Source organism: Camponotus floridanus, unplaced genomic scaffold (assembly GCF_003227725.1).
Source record: "Camponotus floridanus strain SB8 unplaced genomic scaffold, Cflo_v7.5 scaffold138, whole genome shotgun sequence".
Taxonomy (NCBI): domain Eukaryota; kingdom Metazoa; phylum Arthropoda; class Insecta; order Hymenoptera; family Formicidae; genus Camponotus; species Camponotus floridanus.
The window spans coordinates 161,385-185,492 of record NW_020229257.1 but is presented as its reverse complement, the minus strand read 5'-3'; the positions used below and the strand labels follow the sequence as shown (position 1 = coordinate 185,492).

At 31.0% G+C, this 24,108-nt stretch overlaps 4 protein-coding genes and 1 long non-coding RNA gene across 10 annotated transcripts; 2 read left to right on the top strand and 3 right to left on the bottom strand.

Moving 5' to 3' along the window:
* Positions 1 to 196: 196 nt before the first annotated feature.
* Positions 197 to 2,079, bottom strand: LOC105248133. Its single transcript, XM_011252749.3, has 4 exons — positions 1,015 to 2,079; positions 729 to 792; positions 425 to 609; positions 197 to 336 (listed from the first exon to the last, which is right to left on the bottom strand). Exons 1-4 carry the CDS (start codon positions 1,257 to 1,259, stop codon positions 204 to 206), a joined length of 627 nt encoding a protein of 208 aa, XP_011251051.1. The 5' UTR covers positions 1,260 to 2,079; the 3' UTR covers positions 197 to 203.
* A 766-nt stretch (positions 2,080 to 2,845) lies between these two features.
* On the top strand, positions 2,846 to 8,545 carry LOC105248093 (ras-like GTP-binding protein RhoL). Its single transcript, XM_011252684.3, has 5 exons — positions 2,846 to 3,023; positions 6,809 to 6,938; positions 7,181 to 7,295; positions 7,443 to 7,560; positions 8,148 to 8,545. Exons 2-5 carry the CDS (start codon positions 6,820 to 6,822, stop codon positions 8,348 to 8,350), a joined length of 555 nt encoding a protein of 184 aa, XP_011250986.1. The 5' UTR covers positions 2,846 to 3,023; positions 6,809 to 6,819; the 3' UTR covers positions 8,351 to 8,545.
* Positions 2,906 to 7,584, bottom strand: LOC105248092. The gene is made up of 5 exons (XR_888947.2): positions 7,165 to 7,584; positions 6,437 to 6,644; positions 6,090 to 6,322; positions 5,363 to 5,622; positions 2,906 to 3,094 (listed from the first exon to the last, which is right to left on the bottom strand). It is a non-coding gene; the product is annotated as an uncharacterized LOC105248092 (long non-coding RNA).
* Positions 8,546 to 8,795: 250 nt separating the features above from the next.
* On the bottom strand, positions 8,796 to 18,193 carry LOC105248091 (peroxisomal multifunctional enzyme type 2). Of its 2 annotated transcripts, none has more exons than XM_011252682.3 (17): positions 16,783 to 17,066; positions 16,441 to 16,593; positions 15,957 to 16,094; positions 14,889 to 15,041; positions 14,533 to 14,805; positions 14,218 to 14,334; positions 13,708 to 13,838; positions 13,442 to 13,504; positions 13,299 to 13,359; positions 13,064 to 13,227; positions 12,795 to 12,918; positions 12,419 to 12,594; positions 11,409 to 11,585; positions 10,005 to 10,122; positions 9,384 to 9,581; positions 9,142 to 9,239; positions 8,796 to 9,048 (listed from the first exon to the last, which is right to left on the bottom strand). In XM_011252682.3, the coding sequence occupies exons 2-17, from the start codon at positions 16,496 to 16,498 to the stop codon at positions 8,929 to 8,931; spliced, it is 2,169 nt and encodes a 722-aa protein (XP_011250984.1). In that variant the 5' UTR covers positions 16,499 to 16,593; positions 16,783 to 17,066; the 3' UTR covers positions 8,796 to 8,928. The 2 variants fall into 2 exon arrangements, with proteins under 2 accessions (XP_011250984.1, XP_011250985.1); XM_011252683.3 differs by lacking the exon at positions 16,783 to 17,066 and adding an exon at positions 17,923 to 18,193 and having other exon boundaries at positions 8,929 to 9,048.
* A 246-nt stretch (positions 18,194 to 18,439) lies between these two features.
* LOC105248089 (mediator of RNA polymerase II transcription subunit 26) lies at positions 18,440 to 23,774 on the top strand. 5 transcript variants are annotated; one of them, XM_011252677.3, is made up of 4 exons: positions 18,440 to 18,872; positions 20,278 to 20,352; positions 21,087 to 21,359; positions 22,194 to 23,774. In XM_011252677.3, exons 1-4 carry the CDS (start codon positions 18,795 to 18,797, stop codon positions 23,451 to 23,453), a joined length of 1,686 nt encoding a protein of 561 aa, XP_011250979.1. In that variant the 5' UTR covers positions 18,440 to 18,794; the 3' UTR covers positions 23,454 to 23,774. The 5 variants fall into 5 exon arrangements, with proteins under 5 accessions (XP_011250979.1, XP_025262045.1, XP_025262043.1 ...); XM_025406260.1 differs by lacking the exon at positions 18,440 to 18,872 and adding an exon at positions 19,028 to 19,338; XM_025406258.1 differs by lacking the exon at positions 18,440 to 18,872 and adding an exon at positions 19,028 to 19,362.
* The last annotated feature ends 334 nt before the right edge of the window (positions 23,775 to 24,108 follow it).

The window sequence follows — 24,108 nt, the reverse complement described above, 5'->3', positions numbered from 1 at the left end:
TAAACTCTGAAGGAAACTATTGATATATAATGTACTTTATAAAATAGTACAGTATCAAGTATCCAATTATAAATTACATAAATTACATATTATTTAATTTTATCTGATACAACAATTTAATTTTTATGTCCTTTTAAAATTTTTAAGTTTATTTTTATGAAAAGAAGAGAATAAGAGTTTTGTTTCATTAAATCATAAATATTTTAATACAAATTCGTCTTCTCCTTCATCTTATATTCGTTAACTGCAATTTGGCACTGCTTTAGCTTCTTCTGTGTTTTGTTTAACGTATCTTCCATAGATCTAACATTTTGTATTAGCTTACCATTGTTCAGTCTTTTAATTAATAAATTTAAATTAATAAAAATTGCAATAAGTTTTCATAATATTATAGAAATAAATCTTATGTATATTTTCTTTTTACTTGATATTAGAAATTATGCTATCAAGATTCGGTACGTCGCCAACATCCACATTAGCTTCAATACAATTCATGCCACATTTTTCTCTCATATCATCCACTTCTTGCTTTAAAATTGTAAGTTCGTTGAGAACTTTTTTGCACTCTTTTTGATGATCTTCGATATCCTTTGTCAAGACATCTTTCGACTTAAAAATAAAGAAAGAATTCATGTAATTTATTTACAAATGATACATATATAAAACAAATATAGACCAGCTGATTTAAAACAGCAAAATTTATAAAAGTTCTTTGTTAAAAAACATACATATTCCGTTATCCACTGAGAAAAATTATTCGCATAACTTCCTGTTTTCGATAGGAAATCGTTCCTGGAATAAAATAATTATTAGAAATAATTTTCTTTATAAAACTTTCATTTTTGGCTTACTTAATTTTTTTCTATTAGTAATAATTGAAACAATATTTAAAATAATAAATGTGTGATTAATATTGGAAAATATATATATATATATATATATATATATATATATATATATAAAATTTAAAATATAATCTATTATGTCTGCATTTATATTTTTGTAAAATTTTACCATTGTTTACGCAATGTATTCGTCCTCGCATTTTCGAAATCTTTCAATTCCTGCTTCTTTACGGCATGAATCTTCGTAGCCGCCGATATCTTTGCATCAATGTCAGACACGTTTTGCTCCAACTTGTCCAAATTCGCTTCAATGCTGTGATTACTTGCGATCAAATTCGATAAATGCGTCTTCAAGTACTGTACCTTTTTATCGGATTTTTTAACCGATTCTCTTAATATTAAAAGCTGAAACATCGTTTTTTTTCCTTTTTTTTACATTTATACCTGCTGTACATACATTTTACTCGCGTTTTTGAGAAATTCGGAACGTTTCAAATGCAAGTTTAGAGCTTATAATACAATATGTGAGAAGAGATATATAACGTTCTCACGTAACTTTTCTAACATGAATGATCATACATAGCGTGCATTATCTCGAGAAGCGATCATGCAGCATCTTATTTTGCACTTTATCTTATTATGAATCTAAAATTGAAATAAGTTGGTTGAGAAGGCCAAGCGAAAAATAACAAAATCGCTTCGTCGAGAGTAAGCTATCGTTGGTATACGAAATATTACTGTTCATTTATTCACACTTAATATCACCTGTTTAATGTCAGAAGTAATCATATCTGATTGCGAGATTCCGACGTTCACGAGACCGATCTCGTTATTTGCAGGTTCCATTTTTCGTTTCTACCGATAATAAGTAACGCGACTTATATGATACCTTTTGTCGAATTGACAAAACAACTATTTTTGATTATATAAGAAGAGAAATTAACTAAACGAAGACCGATATATCAGTAATCGAGTATGCTTTTTTTTATAAAGTTGAAATCAGGAATGTAAATCAGGAATCTAATAGAAAAAATTGAATCTAACTACCGCAACAAGATGAATTCGAAGCGAAACTTCGTGTAACTATGTTTTCGAATATATTCGATAATCTTTAGGAATCGATTAAATTTCAAATTGACCAATTGCGACGCGATCCGCGAGTTGCGCGTAAAGCCCGCGATTTTTTGAAAAACTCTAGGAATTTAGTATACTTCATATACTGTAAAATATTATGAATGATTCGAATACAAATTAAAATATATTATCTAGTTTTTATGCACGATAATTTATTAATTTTATTGTAAAAATTTATTAATTTTTTTAGCAATAAAAGTAATCGATTCCTACGAGTTAATAATAAAATTGAAACATATTTGTTATAAAGCTATCGCATGTATTTTTAACATTGAAATTCTGCATCGTGATTATTGTGCCAAACTCGTCAAACAATCGACGGCAGCATTAAATCAGAACACAATCAAGTACTTCAACTGCTATTTGCGTCATTCTAAAGTATTATATGCAAGATTACATGTTGTATTCAATATGGATATCTGCTCTTTTTATTCAATATTAATGTACCTTTTTTAAGAGTGAGTATTAATGTACTTTTTTTTTTAAGAGTAGATACAAAAAAATAAGCATATTTGCGATCAATTGATGATTATGTTTGCAAAGATATATGTATATTAGGATGCATAAAATTATAAATAAAATTGTTTTGAATTTTGCTGCAAATTACAGATCGGACTTAACTTTTAATTATACACATCTTTGCAAATATAATATAGTTGAAACGAGAAATTTTTATCGTTCCTTTTCGATATTAATTTCGATATTAAATCTTTAAATTAAAAAAGAAAATTCAATATCTGATTTTGATACGCGTATCAATGTTTCAATCTGCGTTTCCTTCCACGTCAGCTGATTTTTCCTCTGACGGCGACTGTCACAGGCGTTAATCGTGCGCGTTTCTGCAGTCTTTGGCAGTCCTCGAACGGCCGTTGCGACGTGCGTATGCGCGGCACGCGTCATCCATTCTTTCCCTTTAGTCCTCGGTATTGTTCAAGTATTGTGGATGTGTGTGCGCGAGGTACGTACTGTATCTCCGAAGTAGTGCGAAATGTTTTCAGTGTCGCTGATTAACGCATATTTTCTTCACGTATGACGTACCTTACGGTGAGTAATTCGTTCATATTTCGTGACGAAAAAGCGATGGAATTTATTTCGCAAGAATATCGTTTAATTATCTAAAACAAATATGATTAATGTAGAAATGAATTATCAGTAAGAATTACTGAAAAAAATTGACAGTTAATAAATTAAATTTTAACAAACTATAATTATATATTAAGTCGCGACACAAAAATTATGAGCATTCTTAAGAGTATCCAAATACGTTTCATACATTCTTTAAAAATTCTTTTTTTCTCTTCAAACGCGTTTATTAAATTCTCTCATAGAAATCTATGAAATCTATGAAATCTATGAAATTGGGAAGTTACAATTAAAATAATATAATAAAAATTATACAATTATATGTATGTTTTATAAATTTTACTTTAATTCATTATGAATTATATTATATCTCATTTCTTATTTATTAATTATATCTATTTTTATTATATACATATATATATATATAATTTTTATTATATATAGTAATGTGTTCGGAATTCTATTTATACTTGTGATATTTATCACTTCTTATCACTTCTAATTTCTTGATAAATTATACCCTAGGCAATTATTTCCTTTGCATATTGACTTAATGACAAATGTAGATAAAGGAAATTGATTACGGTATTACTAATGATAATAAAGAAAAGGAGCAGATTATCTTAAAATTTCAATACTAATTAATTGTAACTAAATAATGTAATAAAGCTTTAAAAATATCTTACAAGTTTAGCGTGAAGATATGATTAGGTCGTTTTTTTCTTTTATATATATATAATCTGTAATTATCTTATCTCTTTATCAGTCTTTGACGAGTCTCAGAATTTTATCATCGATTCGATGTACAATCTTACGCGTGCGAATTACACATACTGCGATGATATCACATAAATATAAGTAACGGAAGAATCGAGAAAAATAAATGTGTCAAATATATTTAATTTGCTATTTCATTGTCATTGAGCAAAAACCTAACGCTATAATATTCTTTTTTTTTTTATTAATCATTTCCTTTGTATATTTGAAATCGTTCACTCGCATAGCTTGCGTGACATTAGAATTTAGACAATTCTAAGATAATCTCTCTCTCTCGTTGTGAGTTAATTTACACACATTCTAATTAAAAAAATACAGATATGACTGTATTAAAGAATATTTTTTATATTAGATTAAGTTTTCGTTTCATATTTTATCTTTGACATATAATGTAGTTAAAATATCCAGAATTAAATAAATAATAAATTAAATCATATGTAGAGCAGATCTGTAAGATACCAAATTAATTTTATTATATTATAATTTTATTAAATTATAATTTTTATATTTGCTTTTTTCTATTATCTTGCATTTATTTATCTGGCATTCTATCATTAATATATGTCAAGGTCGGATAATTTTTCCAAAAATCTTTCTTTTAATACAAAAACATCTAATATATAATTTTTAATTTGCGGTGTTGTGTAATTTTACAGAATATTACATAAATACATCTTATACAGGATTTTTTTCTGTAAACCTTAATAGAAAAAGAATTCTCAGAATCTTGTGTGAAACAGGACCACCAACTGATAAATAACCGCGTACTGACTACTCTATATCCTGTCACATAAAGGATGTAGCAATCACATTGATTACACGCTTTTTACACCCGCTTTTGTTCAAAGCATTTTTTTAAAAGATTTTTATCTTGAGTTTTTCATCTTAAGAAAAAGGACTATACTGATTTTATAATAAATTTTCCTATTTTTCTCTATATTTCTATTTCTTGTCATTAAAATCGATCGTTAATATTTAAGAGATTTATTATTAAATTATTTATATATTTTTATGGATGATCTGCTTTCAATTATTGATTTTGTTTTCATAATTTGCAATTGTTCGGGTTCGTTAATTAGCCTTCACATTGCTGAAAAGAATGCGTGAATGATTTTATGCGCATTCTTTTATCGAGTTTTATCTCTGTATCAATATTTTCCCCTTCACGTAAATTTGTTGCTAGTTTAAGGCCATGTAATTTGCGCACACGCATCGATGTTTACATGTGAACCGCTTCGTTAGGTTCATTACGCAGTCGATCGATCGTGCGTGTTATTTAAGTTCAACACATGTGTGTAACGAAAGATAGATAAGATCAGGGAATATTAACATCATGATTTTCTTCACATGTACTGATTTTCATTCTTATAGTTTCACAGGATAATATATTAATGACAAGAGCATGAACAATTTACTTAATCAAATTATCGAATTAATAAAGATGATTATATATGTTATACATTAATATTTGCAATATTCTACTTTCTTCCTTTAGTAAATAAAAATTTCAAATTATTACTTACGCAAAGAGAAAGGAGCGTATCTGTAGAAAAAATGAGAAAGAGAAAACTGAGTTTTCTCGTTCTTTAGTCTCGACATGCGAATTGAAATTGTCACAAGAGTATATTGACCTCGGTGTCATCGGGGCGGGTCGTAACACAAATTAGGAAACATGACTCCAGTTTGCACGCGTGTTTTAATTAAGCAATTGCTACATCCCATAGTGTGATGAGTCAGTCGGGGCAGTTACCTTCGTTTTCGCTGATATTTCGACGATCATAATCTAAAAAATTACTCTGATTTATTATACATTATAAAAGCTATCGTTTCATTATGTTATAATTTATTGAAATAGATCTAATTTACAGAATATTGATAATTTTAAAGTGATATAATAGGATATACATAGAATTAAAAAAATATTTAAAATCTGTTTCAATTCAGTAATTGCTATTGTTAGAATAGCAATTAATAAATAAAATATTCATATATAATAATGATAATCGAATAAAATATCAGGGAATTATTTTTGCAAATATAATAAAAAGCTCTCACATTCGACATTAATATAAAATGAGATTAAAAATTCCTCAGCTAGCACAAAATATATTTGCTCAACTAGAACACAGGTAAATATATTCATATGAATAGACTTAATGTGTTGGTTTTATTGCAAAGTCATAATTTAGGCGAATGTATTCGTATATGGACCGCGATAATGATTATCGCGACATATTATCAATTTATCACCGTTTCTATTCAGGCAGATCATTGCAACTGAAGAACTCGACCGGACAACGTGATGATAATGCACTCGATAAGAAATGCTAGCAGCAAGTTCCGTTAACCCCGGTGTATGAAGAACCCTTGCGAATAAATGTATCTTCCTTCAGGCAAATGAATTGATCGTGATACAGATAGAACATCTGTGTACCCATTGTAGAAATTGAAACGCGCAATGCTTTCCTCCAAGAATCACGTTTCTAAATTAAAACCATACATGGAATGTTATATTTTTAACTCTAAATTTTTTTTTATATCGCACACATTACTAAATTATTTATACAAATAAACGATAAAAATAGATTTACTCATACATGGACAATCTTTGCGTAGTAAAATCGTTGATATTAAAACAGGAATGAAACGGTCGTCTCATTTCATTGATATGCGATACGGCGTGTGTAACGATAGTCGTGGTGCCATACAATGACTGATGAATGCACCTGCGTTATCTTCTTTTCACAGTTTAAAAAATATGAATTACACCTTCGAACTTCCGGAGAACAGAAAGTTGAAATGGAGCTTTAACAAAAAAAAAAGAAATGAAGTTTTTACTTTACATACGTTTTTTTAAGAGATGTGAGAAAGAGAAATGCATATCAAGTTGCTACGTCAAGAGTAAAACATATAAATTAGTAATTTATAAATGATAAATTTTTGAAACAAATCATGTTTTTACTTTATAGAGAAAACGAAGATGGTGTCTCGAAATAGGCCGATTAAAATTACGACCGTCGGTGATGGCATGGTCGGAAAAACATGCATGCTTATCACGTATACGATGAAGGAATTCCCAACGGAATATGTACCTACCGTGTAAGTATTGTACCATAATATATAACGTCATAGTTTATAGCGACAGTTTTTGTGCTCCCTAACAGAATATCCTATAGATCTATATTTATTTTTATACACGCTTTCTTTCTTCACGTTGTGTATTGAAAATGTAATAGATTCTTTAACATATTCGGTTAATTTCGTAATTTCTCTTTCTCTAAACATCAATCGATTTATATCTTAAAATTTAAGTAATTTAATATACCTGTATTTTTTTGCAGTTTCGATAACTACGTCGATAACATATGTGTGGGTGGACAACAATTTGAAATGACATTATGGGATACAGCTGGCCAAGAAGATTACGAGCGACTTAGGCCATTATCGTATCCAAATGTACGTGATAAATCAAGTATAATTTTCAATGTTTTTAATGTTTTCAATTCAAGAAGATTAATCTTTTGATAAATTTGATCTTCTCAAAAAATTCTTTCTTCGAATGTACTGATGCACATACATTCGTGTAATTCTTCTCTATTGCAGACTGACTGTTTCTTGATCTGTTTTTCCATAAGCGCTCGTAGTTCTTTCGAAAATGTAGCGAGTAAATGGCATCCAGAACTCAAAGCGCACTGTCCCAATGTGCCGATTATACTCGTGGGTAAGTACATACACATAAAATAAAAGATTCTGCATGATATTATAAATCTTTCACTATAGTCTTTCAAATGTTCTCTCTCTCTCTCTCTCTCTCTCTCTCTCTCTCTCTCTCTCTCTCTCTCTCTTCCTCTATTAAAGATTTAAACATATATGTTTAAATCTTTAATAGAGAGAGAGAGAGAGATTTAATATTACGATTTAATATTAAAGATTTAAATATATATGTTTAAATCTTTAATATTAAATCGTAATATTAAATTTTTTAATTTTTATTATTATTACAAGATATATAAGAACATAAATATTTATACTATGAGGTGATATGCACGAAGGATACATAAGAACATAAGTATTTATACTTGAGGTAATATGCACAAAGGATATATAAGAACATAAGTATAAATACTTATGTTTTTATATATGTGATATGCACGAAGGATATATAAGAACATAAGTATTTATACTTATGTTCTTATATATCCTTCGTGCATATCATTTCATATACTAAACAAATTTATCTATATTAAAAGTTCACTAACAGCCACAACATCATTTTCAACATTATTTTTAATATTATTTTCTTATTAGGTACCAAATCAGATCTCAGGAATCAAGAAACTATGGATATTGTCAGTTCGCGAGACTGTAACAAAATGAGAAAAAAGATCAGGGCAATTAAATATGTCGAATGTTCCGCCATAAGGCAGGAAGGTCTCGAGGAAGTTTTTGTGGAAGCTATTAAAGCTGTACTGAAAAAACCTCGATCGAGAAAACTCTGCTGCATCCTTTGAAATGTCAAGCACTGAAATTAATGTAATTAGTTTCGAATTTTAGAGGTATAGTTATTAAGATATTAAACCAAAGATTTTCTCCACCTCTTCCCTTCATGTCTTTCCTGTACATTTCATATATTCCTAATCTTTCTTAAAACAGATTATTTTCTTTTTGTGTATAGACAAGGATTCTCTTATATTGTGTAAAATATATACATGTATATATATATATATATATATATATATATATATATATATACATATACATGTATGTATATATATATAAATTTAATTCTTTTTACTTAGCAAATGGAAAATATTTTATAAACTTCATATAAACTGTTACAAATATTTATCAGCATATCTTTCAATTGAATAAATTTATTATAAATGTATTACAATATATAACAGATGTAAAAAATCGAAAAGTGAATAGATAGAGATTTCTCCAAAATATAACAAATTCTTTATAAAAGTTTTTTATATTATAACAAACAATAACAATATACAAGAATTATATATCCCTACCCCATACAGAATACCTCCAGCCACATTTTACATGTTTTTGTTTAAAACTATAGTAATAGTATGAAAAGTCACAGCTTTGCTTTGTTAGTTTCCATAAGAGTCTTCAATTTTTGTGTAAGCATAATGTTTCCAGTTATTTTTAATTTTCCACGCATAAATGCTAATTGTGGATTTAATTTACCTAATGCCTATAACATACAATCATTACTGTTAGTAAAAAGAAAAGAAAAGAAAAAAAAAAAGAATTACATTATATTTCTGTTATCATACAACTAACTTACAATTTCAATCATATCTGTATCTTCTACAGTAAGTGTTGCATCTGCTTTTCCAGATTTAGGTTTTCCTTTATGCACTTCTGCATTTTTTAAATCAAGAGCTATGACAAGAATTATTTATATAGAATAGATAATTAATATTAATTATCTCTATTATTACTAATACCATAATTAAAAAGATATGGAACGTAAATATGACGCCTTTGTCTAAATCTGATTGATTAAAAACTTTTGAAATTACTTACTCCATTCGGATACTGGTTTCCCGCCGACAGTAATATTATATAAAAAGACTGCGTTCACCTTTTTAGCTTGATCCGGATTTAATTTTACTTGTTCACCGATAGTTGTAAATATGGCATCACTCTGCACATTTTCTTTTCCAGAACATGGATTTGCTCGAGGTATTTCCGTTTTAACATCTAACAGATCAATGTAAGCGCCTGAAAAATAAAATATTATGTTTTTATTATCTACTCTACTTTCCCAAAAATAATAAAGATTATTCAAATAATAGAAAAAGAATATTTTACATATATTATAATTTTAATTCTGATATGTCTGATTATATATAAATGAATTTGAAGATAGTATTACAATTTTCTATTAAACTTTAAAATCTTTCAAAACATTTAAAATGATGTATTTCAAATAAGTATATCATTTCCTATCATTTTATAATATAATATTTTCAATTTTATAATTTTTATTGTATAATATAGTATTTTAAATATAGAAATGCTATATTTTTTTACAGACAGAAAAACAATTACACAATTTATAATGTATACGTATGTGAAGAGATGTGTATATTTATAACATAAAAAAAATATATAATTTTATAAATTTTATGGAAAATGACTAACCTGTTATAACCGGTATATTGGTCTCGACGAGAGATGTTTGGAAGTGTATTCTGTTACCGTTACGCCACATATCAGTGCGTAAAGTCTGGCCTGGCAAAACTGGCTTTGCAAATCTCACCTAGAATTATAATATATTATGTAAATGGAAATATTCTAGAGATATTTATTCAAAATTCAAGATTCTATTCACAAGATATGTTAAAATCCCATATATATAAATTAAAAAACATAAAATGATATAACTATAATAATTAAGATTGATAATTATCGCATTTAAGAATACTGTTATAACAAATAATATACACAATTGCACAAATTCCATGTAAGCGAAATAAATAAATACATATATTGTAATTATATCTGTTATATATTAAACAAACATACTTAATTATTCAAAATCAATAAAGCTCAATATCATACATATAATTATTAGAACAAAGAAATAGTATTTTACTTTTGCAAAAGTTAGAATAATTTTTCTAAGTCTCCTCCATATAATTTTTTACATACTTTAATTAAAATATTTTGTGCTTTACTTTTTTCTTCTTTTCTTTAATTATCTATAATTGATACTGACTTTACATTAATAAATACAAGTATTAATTAAACAACTCCTTCATCATATATGTGCTTAATACTGAGTGCCACATCACACTTCACTTATCTATAACGCTCGTTATCGCAATACTGTTATCTCTTGCGTAAATATCGGGGTCGCATTTTATGTATATTATTATGAGATAATTAAGATGTAAATTAATACAATATAATAAGCTCTTATAAATAAAATTTATTTTCCTGCACATAAAAGTTTGGCATTAAAATAAATTTTATTTATAAGAGCTTATTATATTGTATTAATTTACATCTTAATTATCTCATAATAATACAAGATTTATATATATATATATATATATATATATATATATATATATAATCAAATATATAAATATAAATATAAATATAAATTTATAAATATAAATATATATATATATATATATATAATCTTGTTTTTTAATTTTCATAAAGTAATTAATTGTTGTTAAGTTTGTTTCTATTCTAAAAATTTGTCTTAACATAAATATTTTCTTCTAAATTATTTAAGTTTGAATTTTAAATTTTCTTCATAAAATAATCTTAAAACAAAAGTACAGGATATTTCTATATAGGTAGCTGGAATAATTTTATTTTTTTAAATTTTAAGTTTGCAACACATGTTGCATGTGTGTTGTTATTTAAATCAAACAAAAAATAGTCTCTTCTCCATTTGCATTATCAAAATATCTGGTTCGTTTTATTGTATCTCAAACTATAAAATTTATTATATAATTTATGAAATACTTGATAAATATTTTTTATAAATATTATTTTATAAATATTTTCTCTTTAATGATAAACGCATACCTTAATGGCTTTGAATAAATATGGATCTCCGGCAGCATAAGTTTGAAGAACATGACGGGTAGAGAATCCCAATGAACACAATCCGTGTAATATTGGTCTTTTGAAACCTGCCATCGCCGCCACATTAGCGTCCATATGTAGAGGATTATAATCTCCGTTCAATCTGTACAAAGCAGCCTGAAAAAGCAATAAATATCATCATACATTTATGTGCAGTATCAATTGTAGAAAATTAAGTGAAAGAAAGAGAAAAAGAAAAATAAAATATCTTTTATCATAAAAAAATAAATTAATTAATTAAATAATTTGAAATTTGATTCAAATAGTTAGAAATCAAATCGAAATTAGCAAATAAGAGTCACATATAAAGCAAACGTTTCGGATTATCTTTGATCCTTTTTCAGCGTGATGTTAACAATATATATATTACAAATTATTATGATATATTAAATTGTAAAAATTGTTCCACTTTCGATGCGTAAATGACATTAAGTTGTCCCGCGAAGATCTGGTAAGGGCATTGTTTTCAATAGTTCTTGAAGAATGATCCGAAACGTTCGCTTTTTATTAATGTAATTATTTTTATTTTTAAATAAACGAATAATCAGAAAGAAAGAAATTGCTTCTTTGCACACCAACTATCCCGCTATAACTCTCATTTGGCAATTTCGATTTAATTTCTCTAAATAAATAAATATTATTATATATTTATATTATTATTGTGTACCTCAATTTAATATACATAGACATTTAAATATTTCAGTGATGTTTTAACATGCAAAAAAATTCGGAATATTATTCGATCTTAACGAGACATATATATGTAATATAAAGTTATATATGTAATATATGTAATATAAAGTTATATATGTTATATATGTAATAATGATAAGTCTAAAATTTAATTTTCAAGATCATGTTTTTTTAAAATGTATTTTCTAAAATATTGTTTAAAAAAATTCTAATTTGTATGCAAAAATATATTTATATAACATATCTCTTTTTTATACCTGGTCAACGTTAGTCTGCTGTATAACTGTTACATCCGGTTTTCGACCAGGAGGATCAACAGTCGAAGTGGCATGAGTCGATGTCCGTTTTCCTTGAAAACCACCTGCTCCGATGATGTATATCGATATCTGTCCAGTTGATAGCTTCTCCTCATTTGCTACATTGTAAGTGTCATCTAAAAGAATACAAAATATATATTTAATGTTGATTAAAAACATACATTATTACAAATATTTCGCACAATATACATACATATATATTTAAATATTTTTATATTAATGATATTATTACAATTGTATTATAAATGATCTGTTAGTCTATTAGATCTGTTAATATCATAGGAAAGGTTCACACTGATAACAAAATTTTACTTACGTTGAATTATGACAACAGCACCTTTTCCTTTATCCAAGATATCCTGAATCTTGAAGCGCGTCTCTACTGTAGCTTCTGTAGGCAACTGTTTACAAACTTCTAGATATTGCTCGCCATGAAGTATCTGCAAATATAGCATAAAGTAGCAATATCTTAAATAAACATACAAATTTAGAAACTAAAACCAAATAAAACTATAAATAAATTAATATACTAAATATAAACATTAAAAAACTAAAAATAAGTAACAAATATCAATCTAATCATACTCGTGTTGGATCAATTTGTGTATTTGGCAGAGCGTCCTGTAGTATAGAAGAGGACATGCATCCCATGGGTGCGTAGGAGATGTAAAAAGTAGGCAAAACGGCGAATCCGTCAGCATTCTCATACAAATAACGGATATTGCTTGGTTCCTGAACTGTAGCTCCGACTGAAATATAAAATCTGATAAGTTTATATAAGTGAAATGGATTTATTGTACATTTGGTCTGCTTAATGTACCTCCGAGAGCGTATAATATAACATCACGGTAGTTGTAATTACTCCTCAGGACATGATCTGTCTGCAGGCAACAGGAATAATATAAATTAAAAAAACATGTATAATTAACCAAAGAAAAAAAATATTTATAGAGCATAGCTTACTTTATTTGAAGAAGTTTCATTTTTCAAGTTTTCGATAAGACCAAAAAATTCTCCTGTTACATCCTAAAAAGATTGCCAAGATTGTAAGAAAATATCAAATCAAGTATATATACAGGATGTATCAAAATTCGCGAATGCGGAATGAACAGCGTGATAGTTCGTGAAACAAAGCAAAAGAAACAACTTTTCCCTTTGGCAAAATTGGATCTAAATATTACTTTTACGTGTATTCTGGTACACTCTGATATAAAAAAAAACTTTTTTACCTGAATCGAATCGAATCGCTTTGCCGATGTCATATCGATTACTTTGGACCAATTTTCTTGTACATTTTCTGGTGTAACACTAGCTGATAAATTTTGCCGCAAGACACATCCTGAAGAACGAACTAAGTGACCTATAAATTCGATAATTTTTTATAACTAATTCTACAATATTTCTTCCAATTTAATATAAAAATGTAATATTTTGAAACTTAGAAAGAAACTGAAATAAATGTATTTGAAATAAAAACTTATTTCAAATACTTAACCATAAAAGATTTGAAAATCAATTATTCATGAAAAAAATTTTATTTGTCTTTACTGCAAAAGTTAATATCTAAGAAACTACAAAAAATATGATGCTTATTATCAATTATTTTTTAATATTTTAAAAAACTTATGATTTAACTAATTATTGCTCTTTTAAATTAATAAATAAGTTTCTTTAAATACAATAATCTCTGTTAAAATAAATTAGTTAGAGATATAAAATTTAACAATTAAACAACTCACATTTGCCAGCCCAACCTAATGCTGTTTCGATTATAGAACCGTTTTCTATACAATTCTCGTGGCACAACCAAAAAACAACCGGTGCTATCAATTCAGGCTTCAATTGATCATGAAAATCTGCGAAATGTTAAATAGTTTTTCTATTTTACTTTGATGTTTAGCAAAGTATTCAGTGTTATTGAAAAATCGTAAGTTTTTTCTTAATCAAATAATATTATTTATTTCACTCATCAATGTATTGAAATTGATAAAAAAGACATAGAGAATATTCAAATAAAGTGGCACAAGAATATATAAAAAAAGCCAATAATTCACCTGGTGGAAGCAAATCTTCCGTTAAACGTGAGCCAGCCGTAGGCACTATTACATTAGTGTAAATATTCTTTTTTGCACCTTCAATGGCCAATGTATTGGCTAATCCTACAAGACCCAATTTCGCCGAGCTGTAATTAGTTTGTCCAAAGTTCCCGTACAGACCGCTGTTGCTCGAAGTTAAAATTATACGGCCATACTTCTGTTTAATAAAATACGGCCACGCTGCTTGCGTTGTTTTCATAGAACCTTTAAGATGGACATTGTGTATCGTATCTGAAAATAAATAAATATACATAAATTTACACAATTACATAATGTATAAAAGATGTATATTGTATTTTTTCTTGCATATATACCCCATTGTGCTTCCGTCATCTTCATGAATGATACATCCCTCAGAATACCGGCGTTATTAACAACGACATCGATGCGACCGAATGTTTCGATTGCCGTCTTAATAATTTTTGCACCATCCAGCACGGAATCGTAATTTGCGATAGCTTTCCCTCCTAAAGAATTATTGTTTTTACTTATCCTGTTGTTATTTTTAATAGTAGAAAATTAAGTAAAGGTTAATTATATGTAAAATGTTATAAAAAAATATCAAATATTATCTGAGGAAGATTATTTTTTAAACAAAGAGAATCACAATTTTATAAAAATTTAAAATTTGTACATTTATTTAGGTAATTTTTTAGAATATTAAATTTTTTAAATTCTTTCAAGTAAATCAACAAACTTTGTATCTGTTCTACTAAAATAGCTCAATTACAAAGCGGATACATGTGCAAATAGCGGATACATGTGCAAATTTTTTGTTAATTCATAGATATAATTATTTCATTATAATTATTTCAATATTTAGCATAAAATTTATGTACAAGATAATTTATGGATAAATGACTATTAGAACTGACCTTATTTTTATAAATAGTAAATATACATGAAATTTTTAAATACTGGACACACAAATAAATCTTAATTTTATTACACCTTATGTCTTTAATATTTCTTTATTTTATTAATAAAATAAATATTTGCAGATTTTTTATTGAATACTTGTAATATTCAGTAAATTAATGAAATTTTAAAAAATCTATGAGCTTCTTTTATGCATTGCAAATACTTATTTAGGTTTATTTTGTTAACAAAATAAATAAATATTAAAGACATAAGGTGTTATCTTAATGAAATTAGGATTTATTCACGTATCCAGTATTTAAGAATTCCATTAAAGTCTATGATATAAATCCAACAAAGAGAGTTAAAAATTTTAATATTTTTATAAAAATTTTGTACAGAGAACCATGAGAAAATTAGACTATAAGTTCATATATTATTAATTTGATATTATAATTTAATATATATTATTAATTTGATTTAAATAAGATGTAATTCATATAATTAATTCAATTCACACTAACCACTTTGCCGAATCTCTTGAACTACAGCATCCGCGCTTGCAGTGCTACTTCCATCTCCATGTCTGTTGCTTCCTAAATCGTTCACAACTACACTGGCTCCTCTGGATGCAAACAATAATGCATAAGCTCGTCCCAATCCTAAAATATTAATTAAATTAATTTCAATATATGAATATGCAATGCAACATAGCACATACAAATGTCAATGCATATCAAACAATTCACACTTTCATATTCAGAATTATTTTTCTTGAAAATTATATAAATAATTAGAAAGCATTTATATTTCTATTTGTTTCTTTATAAGAATTTTTTCTTTTTATTAAGAATTTTTTTCTTATCCTAGATAGATTTATAGAGTATAAAAATAGTAAAATAAATTAGTAAAATATAATCAAAGATAAATAAAACTTAATTTTACATATAGTGTCAAATGGAGGGAAATTTTTGGAGAATAGATATTTAAAAAATAAAAAAAATTTACCTGCGCCTGCTCCAGTTACTACAACCACTCGACCATCGTAGCGCAGCTGTTCCGGCATTTTTGACGTTTAAATGAAGTGATATTCACTGTAAAATTTGGCAACTGATAAGAGACTTCAGCTCAAGTTTGAGGCTTTTAAATGACTGCTCCCTTCTAAAAAAAATGATATTCGTAATGAGAAAGCAGAATTGACATCACTTGTGTTCAAAGTTCATCTTATGTTGATTTTAATGGCTGCGTCAGCAGACTAAACAGTTGGGCAACATTATTAAATTTTCCGATACAGTTCGACGCTGATTGGTCGGACTTAAAAGTAGAAACCAATCATATTCGATTACTTACTTCGCGGTTGAGTCTGTTGAATGGGCCAATGTAATATCACCTATTAATTTCACATTGCAATTATCACAGGTCATTCCATACATCAGTTATAGATAAGATAGGTATATATTGCATCTCAAATTTCAGGTAACATTCCGCGCTTTTATCCACGGTGTATATACATTCGAGAAAAGATTGAAACATCTTTTTTTAGAATTTTGGAACTGCGTCAAAATCGAAATATGAAAAATATCCCGATGGTTCTGGACGTGTTCCAGGGACTTTTAGCTAGTAATATATTTCTCCCTATCGCATCCAGTGATGTCACCCTAGATAATCAAACCAAAAATTCCCTAAATTGTCATTATATCTAGAAACACTACACATGCGCGCTGATACATTTCACTCTGGGACACTTCCGCAATAGGACATCTCGCATCTAGATATTCGTGCATTATGACCGAAGATAAAAAAGAATGCAAAATGCTACGTAACGATAAAAACGGATAATTTTCTTCACGAGATTGTCGATCACACACTAACTCGCAAATATTCCTGCCGAATACTTTGCTGAATTACTGTAATTTTTGTAATTCTTTCGTCGGGTTGCCATGACACGCAATCGATTTCCTGACATATGTCGGACATCTTACTTCTACGCCTATGTATGACCGGTAGTCTGATCGTAATAGATAAGAGTTGCGAGGCAGGAAAGAGGGAACTTCCGATATACGTATAGGGTGATATGCCTCGATTTGCGTCAACGTTATCCGTAGGAAAAGAAGAATGTGGGTCGAGTAAAAGTTGCATCGAGGAAAAGATACCTCTTGGTCGAGCTTCGATAGTTCTCGAAAAATGTATCACTTTACGATGACAGGAAATATCTCGTAGTGTCTAATCTTTGATGACCTCGACATTTTTACGCATATAACGAGGAAGACTAGAAAAATCACATAAGAGAAAATCATATACGATTCCGCCCAAAACGATAAGAAGCCATTCGTAAAGATGAAAATTTACGTGCTCTAATAAAAAGAGCGATCCCATTTGGAACAATGCCGACTTATAACGCGTCAACACCATACAAATTTGTTGCTCGACCCATTTTCCTCTACGATAATATTGATGCAAATCAAGGTGCTGTAATTCCAAGTACCTTACCCTATATATCGGTCGGTTCATCGGCGTGAACACTGATGGGCACTGTAATCTCGGAGGCATACATTACGCTCTCTCGTGACATACGATATACGATGAGTCATCACTCTTCGTCTGACATTTAAAACGTAGGTGAAAAAAAAATCGTTAAACAGAATTAACCGATTATTTACACCTGTACTTAGCGCTTTAGATTTAGACGCTAGATAACGATCGATAATGGATCTTATTTACTCGACGCGATAATCTGTCGTATTTGACGCAAGGGCGAGGCCGACCGTCGAATTTAACGCTGAAATTTAGCGAGACGAGAGATCGAGATTTTCGGTTCGGTAATTTCGTGGAAATTCGTTGCCGCCTCGTGATACGCCACGACCAACGCAACGGATCCCTGCCATTCGTGCGTCGCCTCACGTCGAGCAGCGCGAGCAGCGCCAAGCGCACGTCGAGCGCGAACCGACGCGAACACAGCCGAGAGCGCTAATGGGCGAGGTGGGAGGGGAGCGCGTTTCGGTTGCAAAGTTCGGCTAACGAGAGCGGGGCGAGGGGCGCGAAGAAACGTGGGCGCGGGGAGCGAGAGGGGGTCCGTCTCGGCCGCGCTCGGCCGTCCTCGGCCGGCCACGAGCGTTCCCAGATGGCGCTTCGGCCGTCGCGACGGGGTGGGGGTAGGGACGATGCATGGGCCGCGACTAGGAGGCACTCGGGAGGCAGGGAGGGCATGCGAACGACGGTGGAGCGCACAGTTCGGTAGTCGCCATTTGCGAGTTCCCTCGTGTCTCTCGCGCATTCGCGACACTCCGTTGAATACTCGCGTGGAGCCTGGACTCTAATCCTCCGTTTAACATTAATATAATATACCCCCGTCGTGGGCCCCCATGCGCGATACCCCGATGCAGAGATATTGCAGCGAGCTCACCGAAAAATTGTTGAAATCACTTGACAAGGAATACAATGTAAGTAAGGCGGAGTGTGGTGTGTCGCGGCGAGATGCACCGCGCCGTCTCCGTGTCCGTACGCGCAAACGGCTATCGGGCCACTCTCGATCCCCCGTGCGCGGTCTTGCTGCTGCCTGTACCAGTGACGTGCGCGAGTGCCCGCTACGTGCCCATGTGTGCGTGTGGTAGCGTGGCGGCCGCGACGGCCGCGCGTGTATGAGTGCCGCCGCCGCCGCCGCGGCCGCGGCCACAGCCACAGCTGCGGCCGTCCTCGTCGCCGTCACCGTCGTCTTCGTCCTCGTTGCGTCCCTGTCGTTGCGCTGCCGCGCGCGTTATATATGACGGATACGACGATAATCCGCCCGTTACGTATGACACCCTCCCTCCCCCCGTCTCTTTCTCCGCTCGCTCCCCCGTTCGCTCGCACACTTGCTCGCGCGCCGCCGAGTGTACGTGCAGGTGGAGAAAGCGAGAGAGCGAGAGGGTGAGGAAAAGGACACTAGAGAACGTATGTAACGTATGTGAGACCCGCGCGTTCTCAATTACCTGGGTACATAACCTCAATGTCCAGGCGATGCGATCGCCTCGGTGAACCCTCCCTCGCGAACGTTCCTCGTAAACGTATTCTCGATGGTGCGTTGTACGTTTTCTTTTTCCTCGTTTTAGGTCGCGGAAATTGTACGAATCGCGTAAAGTCTGTCCATCGCGTTGGCCGTTGATTCGAGATTGACTTTCGCGTATCCGTTTTTCGATCGTCTCGATTTCCTGAAATACATATGACATTCTTGGCGAGGAGCGATTTGTCGCTTCCATCGACGACGATCGAGACGTGGTCTCCGTCAGAAATTTTCCTCCCTTGCTTTCCATTCCTCGACGGAGACAGCCATGCTGCTCACGGGACTGTCCAAGTTTCGTCCGCGTTTTACGTTTTCGAGACGTACACGTGTACAGAACGTTCTCGCGCTGGTCCGTGCACTTTGAAAGTTCGTTCTGATAATCCTCGAAACGTTCGCTGCAAGAAACTTTATTTCTGTCGTAAAACATCGTTGCCCAGCGCAGATTTGCCATTTGATAAACCGTGACGCAATCTTCGTGCGATCGGAAATTTTGATTAAATCGTCGATTGAATTTCTTGACAAACATCTACAATTCTGCAAAAATCTATGTATGTTATTTTGCAAGAGACAAAAAACATGTGTATATACACATATATACATATATGTATATACATACTATACACACTATACACACACACACATACACATATATACACACATGTAATATATACGTATCATGTAAACTTTTTGTTAAAATTTTCTAAAATATGCATCCCTTCTACACCGAAATTTAATCTTTAATTTTCATACATTTGTCATTGAAATAAACGTATGTCAAAAATATTAATTACACATCTCCATTCCAGGTCGTCGATATGCGAACTGTTGTGGATGTCATTACGGCATTGGAAAAGACGACAATCACTAAAGAAGTGTTGGAGGTAATAATTTAATTAGTTGTATGTACTTTCTCATAATGTATTGTGCAGTATATAATTATCAACTATATAAAAACATTTTTTTCATTTCATTTTATATATTCATTATTCTAATTTATATAGTTTTATACCATTAATATATATGAAAATATGAGTACAAGTATATAAATATGATGTAACAAAAATATTTGTAAAAAATAGAAAGTTTTATTATGTTATTATTTTAATCCAATATAATATTATTATTATGGTATTATTTTAATCCAATATAAAGTGATACTGCTAATACATATTAAATGCTAGATATTTTTTATAATGCATAATATTTAGGACAATTAAATTCCAAACGTTAATACATAAACATATTTGTCCAATTTTTTTGCAAATTTATTGATATAATTATAATAAATAAAATCTTTAAAAAAATTTGCATATTAAATATAATTATATAATTAACTGTAATATATCGATAAAAATATTGTCCACTTTTGCAATAATGAATTATAAATTACTATAAAAAATATTTTTATAATGAAATAGATGAAATATTTAAGTGATTAAACAAATTATTTATTTTTTTATAATAATAATTATTATACATATCTTTCAACTATCAAGTTTATTTAATTTAATCTTACCCTTAGTAGCAAATTTCTGCTAAATAGTAATATTGGAAGAGCAATAATACTATAATGATGATATAACAATAATTAAACTAAAGGAACAACTTTTGATAGATTACAAGGCTTGGAAAACACATCAATGAGCTTCGTCGAAAGACAAGTAATGAAACCTTGGCCAAGCGTGCAAAGGATTTGGTACGACACTGGCGAGACATGGTTTTACCATCGGTGCATTCTACACCACAGCCCACCCTGGCTGATACTGCACCGCCAGCTCTCAATGGCGCAAAGGAAGTAGCCTTGAGGAACTTCAAACCACAGAGTCCTGCGTTACGAGGATTACTTAAGCCTCACAGTCCTTTATTAAAAGATGCCACTCCTCTCAGAGTGAGTTTTTTTCTTTTTTTACAATAAAACTATACTTATATAATTTTTTACTTTTTGGTTTTAAATGTTATCTTGGATAATAGATCATTTAATATATCATATATGTATATGTATATACATAGACTTTCAATATCAATATGCTTGTAAATATTTACAATTATTGACATATGTCATTGTATAAAATTAATAATTTATTAGTTAATGTAGAATTGTATTATTTGTTTACTATGAAATGATATTAATTTTGTATAAATACATATACAGGGTGTAACAAAAAAGATTGGGACACTAGATTATCTCGAAAAGTATGAGTTTTACAAAAAAAAAATGTTTCATATAAAAGTTGTAAGGCTTGAAATGATATATTTACTGATCTTATCAGTTCAAACTGATAAGATAAGATCAGATAAGATAAGATCTTATTTTTCAGATAAGATAAAATTTTATCAGTTCAAACTGATAAGATCAGTAAATAGATCATTTACAACTTTTATCTGAAACATTTTTTTGTACAACTTATATTTTTCGAGATCCGGTGTCCTGATCTTTTTGTTACACTCTGTATATATACACACACATCATATGTAACATTCATGAGAATTTTGTATAATTTATATTTATGAAAAAGTACTTTAATTTCAATATTTAATTTTGCTAATCCCACGTAAAGATTTTGTAAGATATTAATAAATTATTTTAAGTTTTTAACAAAATAATATACATATATGGTATTTACAATTGACTAAGTTGATTTGCCATAAATATAAAATATATACTCTTTATATCCAAGTGAAAAAGTATTGATTGTAGTAAAGGACGAATTTATAATTATAGGTACTCAGTCCGGCGCTATCCATGCACAGCGATCATTCGCGATCTCCCAACGCATCAACAAATAGCAAACAGTCAATTACACCGACCAGCAATCACAGGATAAGTTCCTGCTCGAGGAATGCCTCGCCAGTGCTCAGTTCCTCGAGCCAGAATCACACAATAGAAGCAGTACCGCGTACACACAGTTCTAATAAACGGTTACGGAAAGAGGAAAGCGGTAAGGAGCAACATCAATGCTATCAATCGCCACACGGAATTGAGCCGATGGTAGAGCAAGTCCCTGCCAAAAATCAACGGCTCAATGGCGAGAATATAAGTGGTAATTTAAATTCGCAAGTGCCTAGCCCCACGCTGAAGGAACGAATCTCCTCCTCTTTTACGGAGACCGATTCTCTTGAGGTAACGGACGATAATCCAGGTCCGAAGAAACGCGGCCGAAAAAAGGGCAGCAAGTCGGCGAAGCGACAACCGTTCCTTGAGGACAGCGTGAAAAAGAAGCTGGCCAGTATCTCAAGGACTCCAAAATTGAAGACCACGCAGGAGATAGTGGCTCAGCTGCAAGCGGGTCGAAGCAACTGTAGCCCCGGTAATACGAATGCCCTACCTAGTCAAAGCGTCGTGGAACCACCTAATACGGAGGACGTTCTGCGAAGCAGCAGCAACGATCAAGTGTCTAAATATTGTTCGAGCCAAAATCTTCACAGGAGTCTTGCCTCCTCGGAAACGTCATCCACTGGTAAAACACAGACGACACGATTCGCAGAAAACTGGCCCGAGGCATGCCAAGACCGATTGCGCGAAGACGATAAATCTACAGGCATCGATCAGTCATCGACGTGTCGGTCACCGTCGCATCGAGATCTCACGGTCGAAGAGATACTGGCCAAGTTACCGCCCTTAGATCCCAGTTCGATAGACTGGGGTGAAGATGAAGAACAGAACTATATCGAATGTTCACCACCACCACGGAATGCTACCGCCGAAGATCTTGAAAGGTTACATACGCAAAGTATCGAAGGACTTAATGGCAACTTTCAGCTCTCATCAATGACCGCTTGTCGTTCCGATGGTGACGAGCACTCGAACGCCAGAGACGAAGAAAATAAAGTGTCGTCTGGACTATCGAACGTGGATAGCGTAAAAAGTGTGCATAACAACCAGACTGATAGTGCGGAATTTCGGGAGTGGCATCAGATGCTGGCAAGGTCCAGTTACCAGGGCGAGATCCTCAACATAATGCCTTATGTTATTATCGATTAGTGATTTTATCATCGTATTCTCTATTATTATTCTTCCCCTGAAAAAAAAAGAAAGAATTGTGAAGAGAATTTACAGATGATTAAAAACGACCGATCGGTCAAAAATCAATCGGTCGGTTGATTTATTAAAATTAACAATTTCTATAATTGCGGTTTTTGAGATTGTGCTGTTTATTTCTATTTACGCCGAAGCGTCTATACCGCCATTCTTCCCCTGTCATTATCATTCCCCCGTTGTTATATAGTTATTATCTCGCTGATCGAACATGTGCAACCGCGCGCGGCGAGTGGCCATTCTTCGTATCGTCATCATCGTTATCAACATCAAAACGTCATTATTATTATATATTAATATATTAATATTAATATTATAATTAATATAATATTAATATTATTTTTATCATTTTTAATATTATTATTGTTATTAATACTATATTGTCAATTATTATTACTATTTCTGCTTCTATTCCTCCTCTCTTAGTTTCATAATTTTTATTATCACTATCATTTTCATTATCTTCATTATTGATATCATTATCCTAACAATCGAGAAATTCAGAGATCACTATATGAAAAAAACAAAATCAGTGCTGAATTATAAATATCAGAGCAAAAACACTTGTGCAATTGATTTTATAATTGCACTGCATGGGATG

Coding starts and splice junctions, on each gene's coding strand:
- LOC105248133 (XM_011252749.3), bottom strand. CDS start 1,259: ATGTTTCAGCTTTTAATATTAAGAGAATCGGTTAAAAAATCCGATAAA. Junction 793..1,014: donor AATACATTGCGTAAACAATG/GTAAAATTTTAC, acceptor ATTTTATTCCAG/GAACGATTTCCTATCGAAAA. Junction 610..728: donor CTCAGTGGATAACGGAATAT/GTATGTTTTTTA, acceptor TTTATTTTTAAG/TCGAAAGATGTCTTGACAAA.
- LOC105248093 (XM_011252684.3), top strand. CDS start 6,820: ATGGTGTCTCGAAATAGGCCGATTAAAATTACGACCGTCGGTGATGGC. Junction 7,296..7,442: donor GGCCATTATCGTATCCAAAT/GTACGTGATAAA, acceptor TCTCTATTGCAG/ACTGACTGTTTCTTGATCTG. Junction 7,561..8,147: donor TGTGCCGATTATACTCGTGG/GTAAGTACATAC, acceptor TTTTCTTATTAG/GTACCAAATCAGATCTCAGG.
- LOC105248091 (XM_011252683.3), bottom strand. CDS start 16,498: ATGCCGGAACAGCTGCGCTACGATGGTCGAGTGGTTGTAGTAACTGGA. Junction 16,095..16,440: donor AGTAACTGGAGCAGGCGCAG/GTAAATTTTTTT, acceptor TTAATATTTTAG/GATTGGGACGAGCTTATGCA. Junction 14,335..14,532: donor GGAAGATTTGCTTCCACCAG/GTGAATTATTGG, acceptor AACATTTCGCAG/ATTTTCATGATCAATTGAAG.
- LOC105248089 (XM_011252677.3), top strand. CDS start 18,795: ATGCGCGATACCCCGATGCAGAGATATTGCAGCGAGCTCACCGAAAAA. Junction 20,353..21,086: donor TCACTAAAGAAGTGTTGGAG/GTAATAATTTAA, acceptor AACTTTTGATAG/ATTACAAGGCTTGGAAAACA. Junction 21,360..22,193: donor AAGATGCCACTCCTCTCAGA/GTGAGTTTTTTT, acceptor TTATAATTATAG/GTACTCAGTCCGGCGCTATC.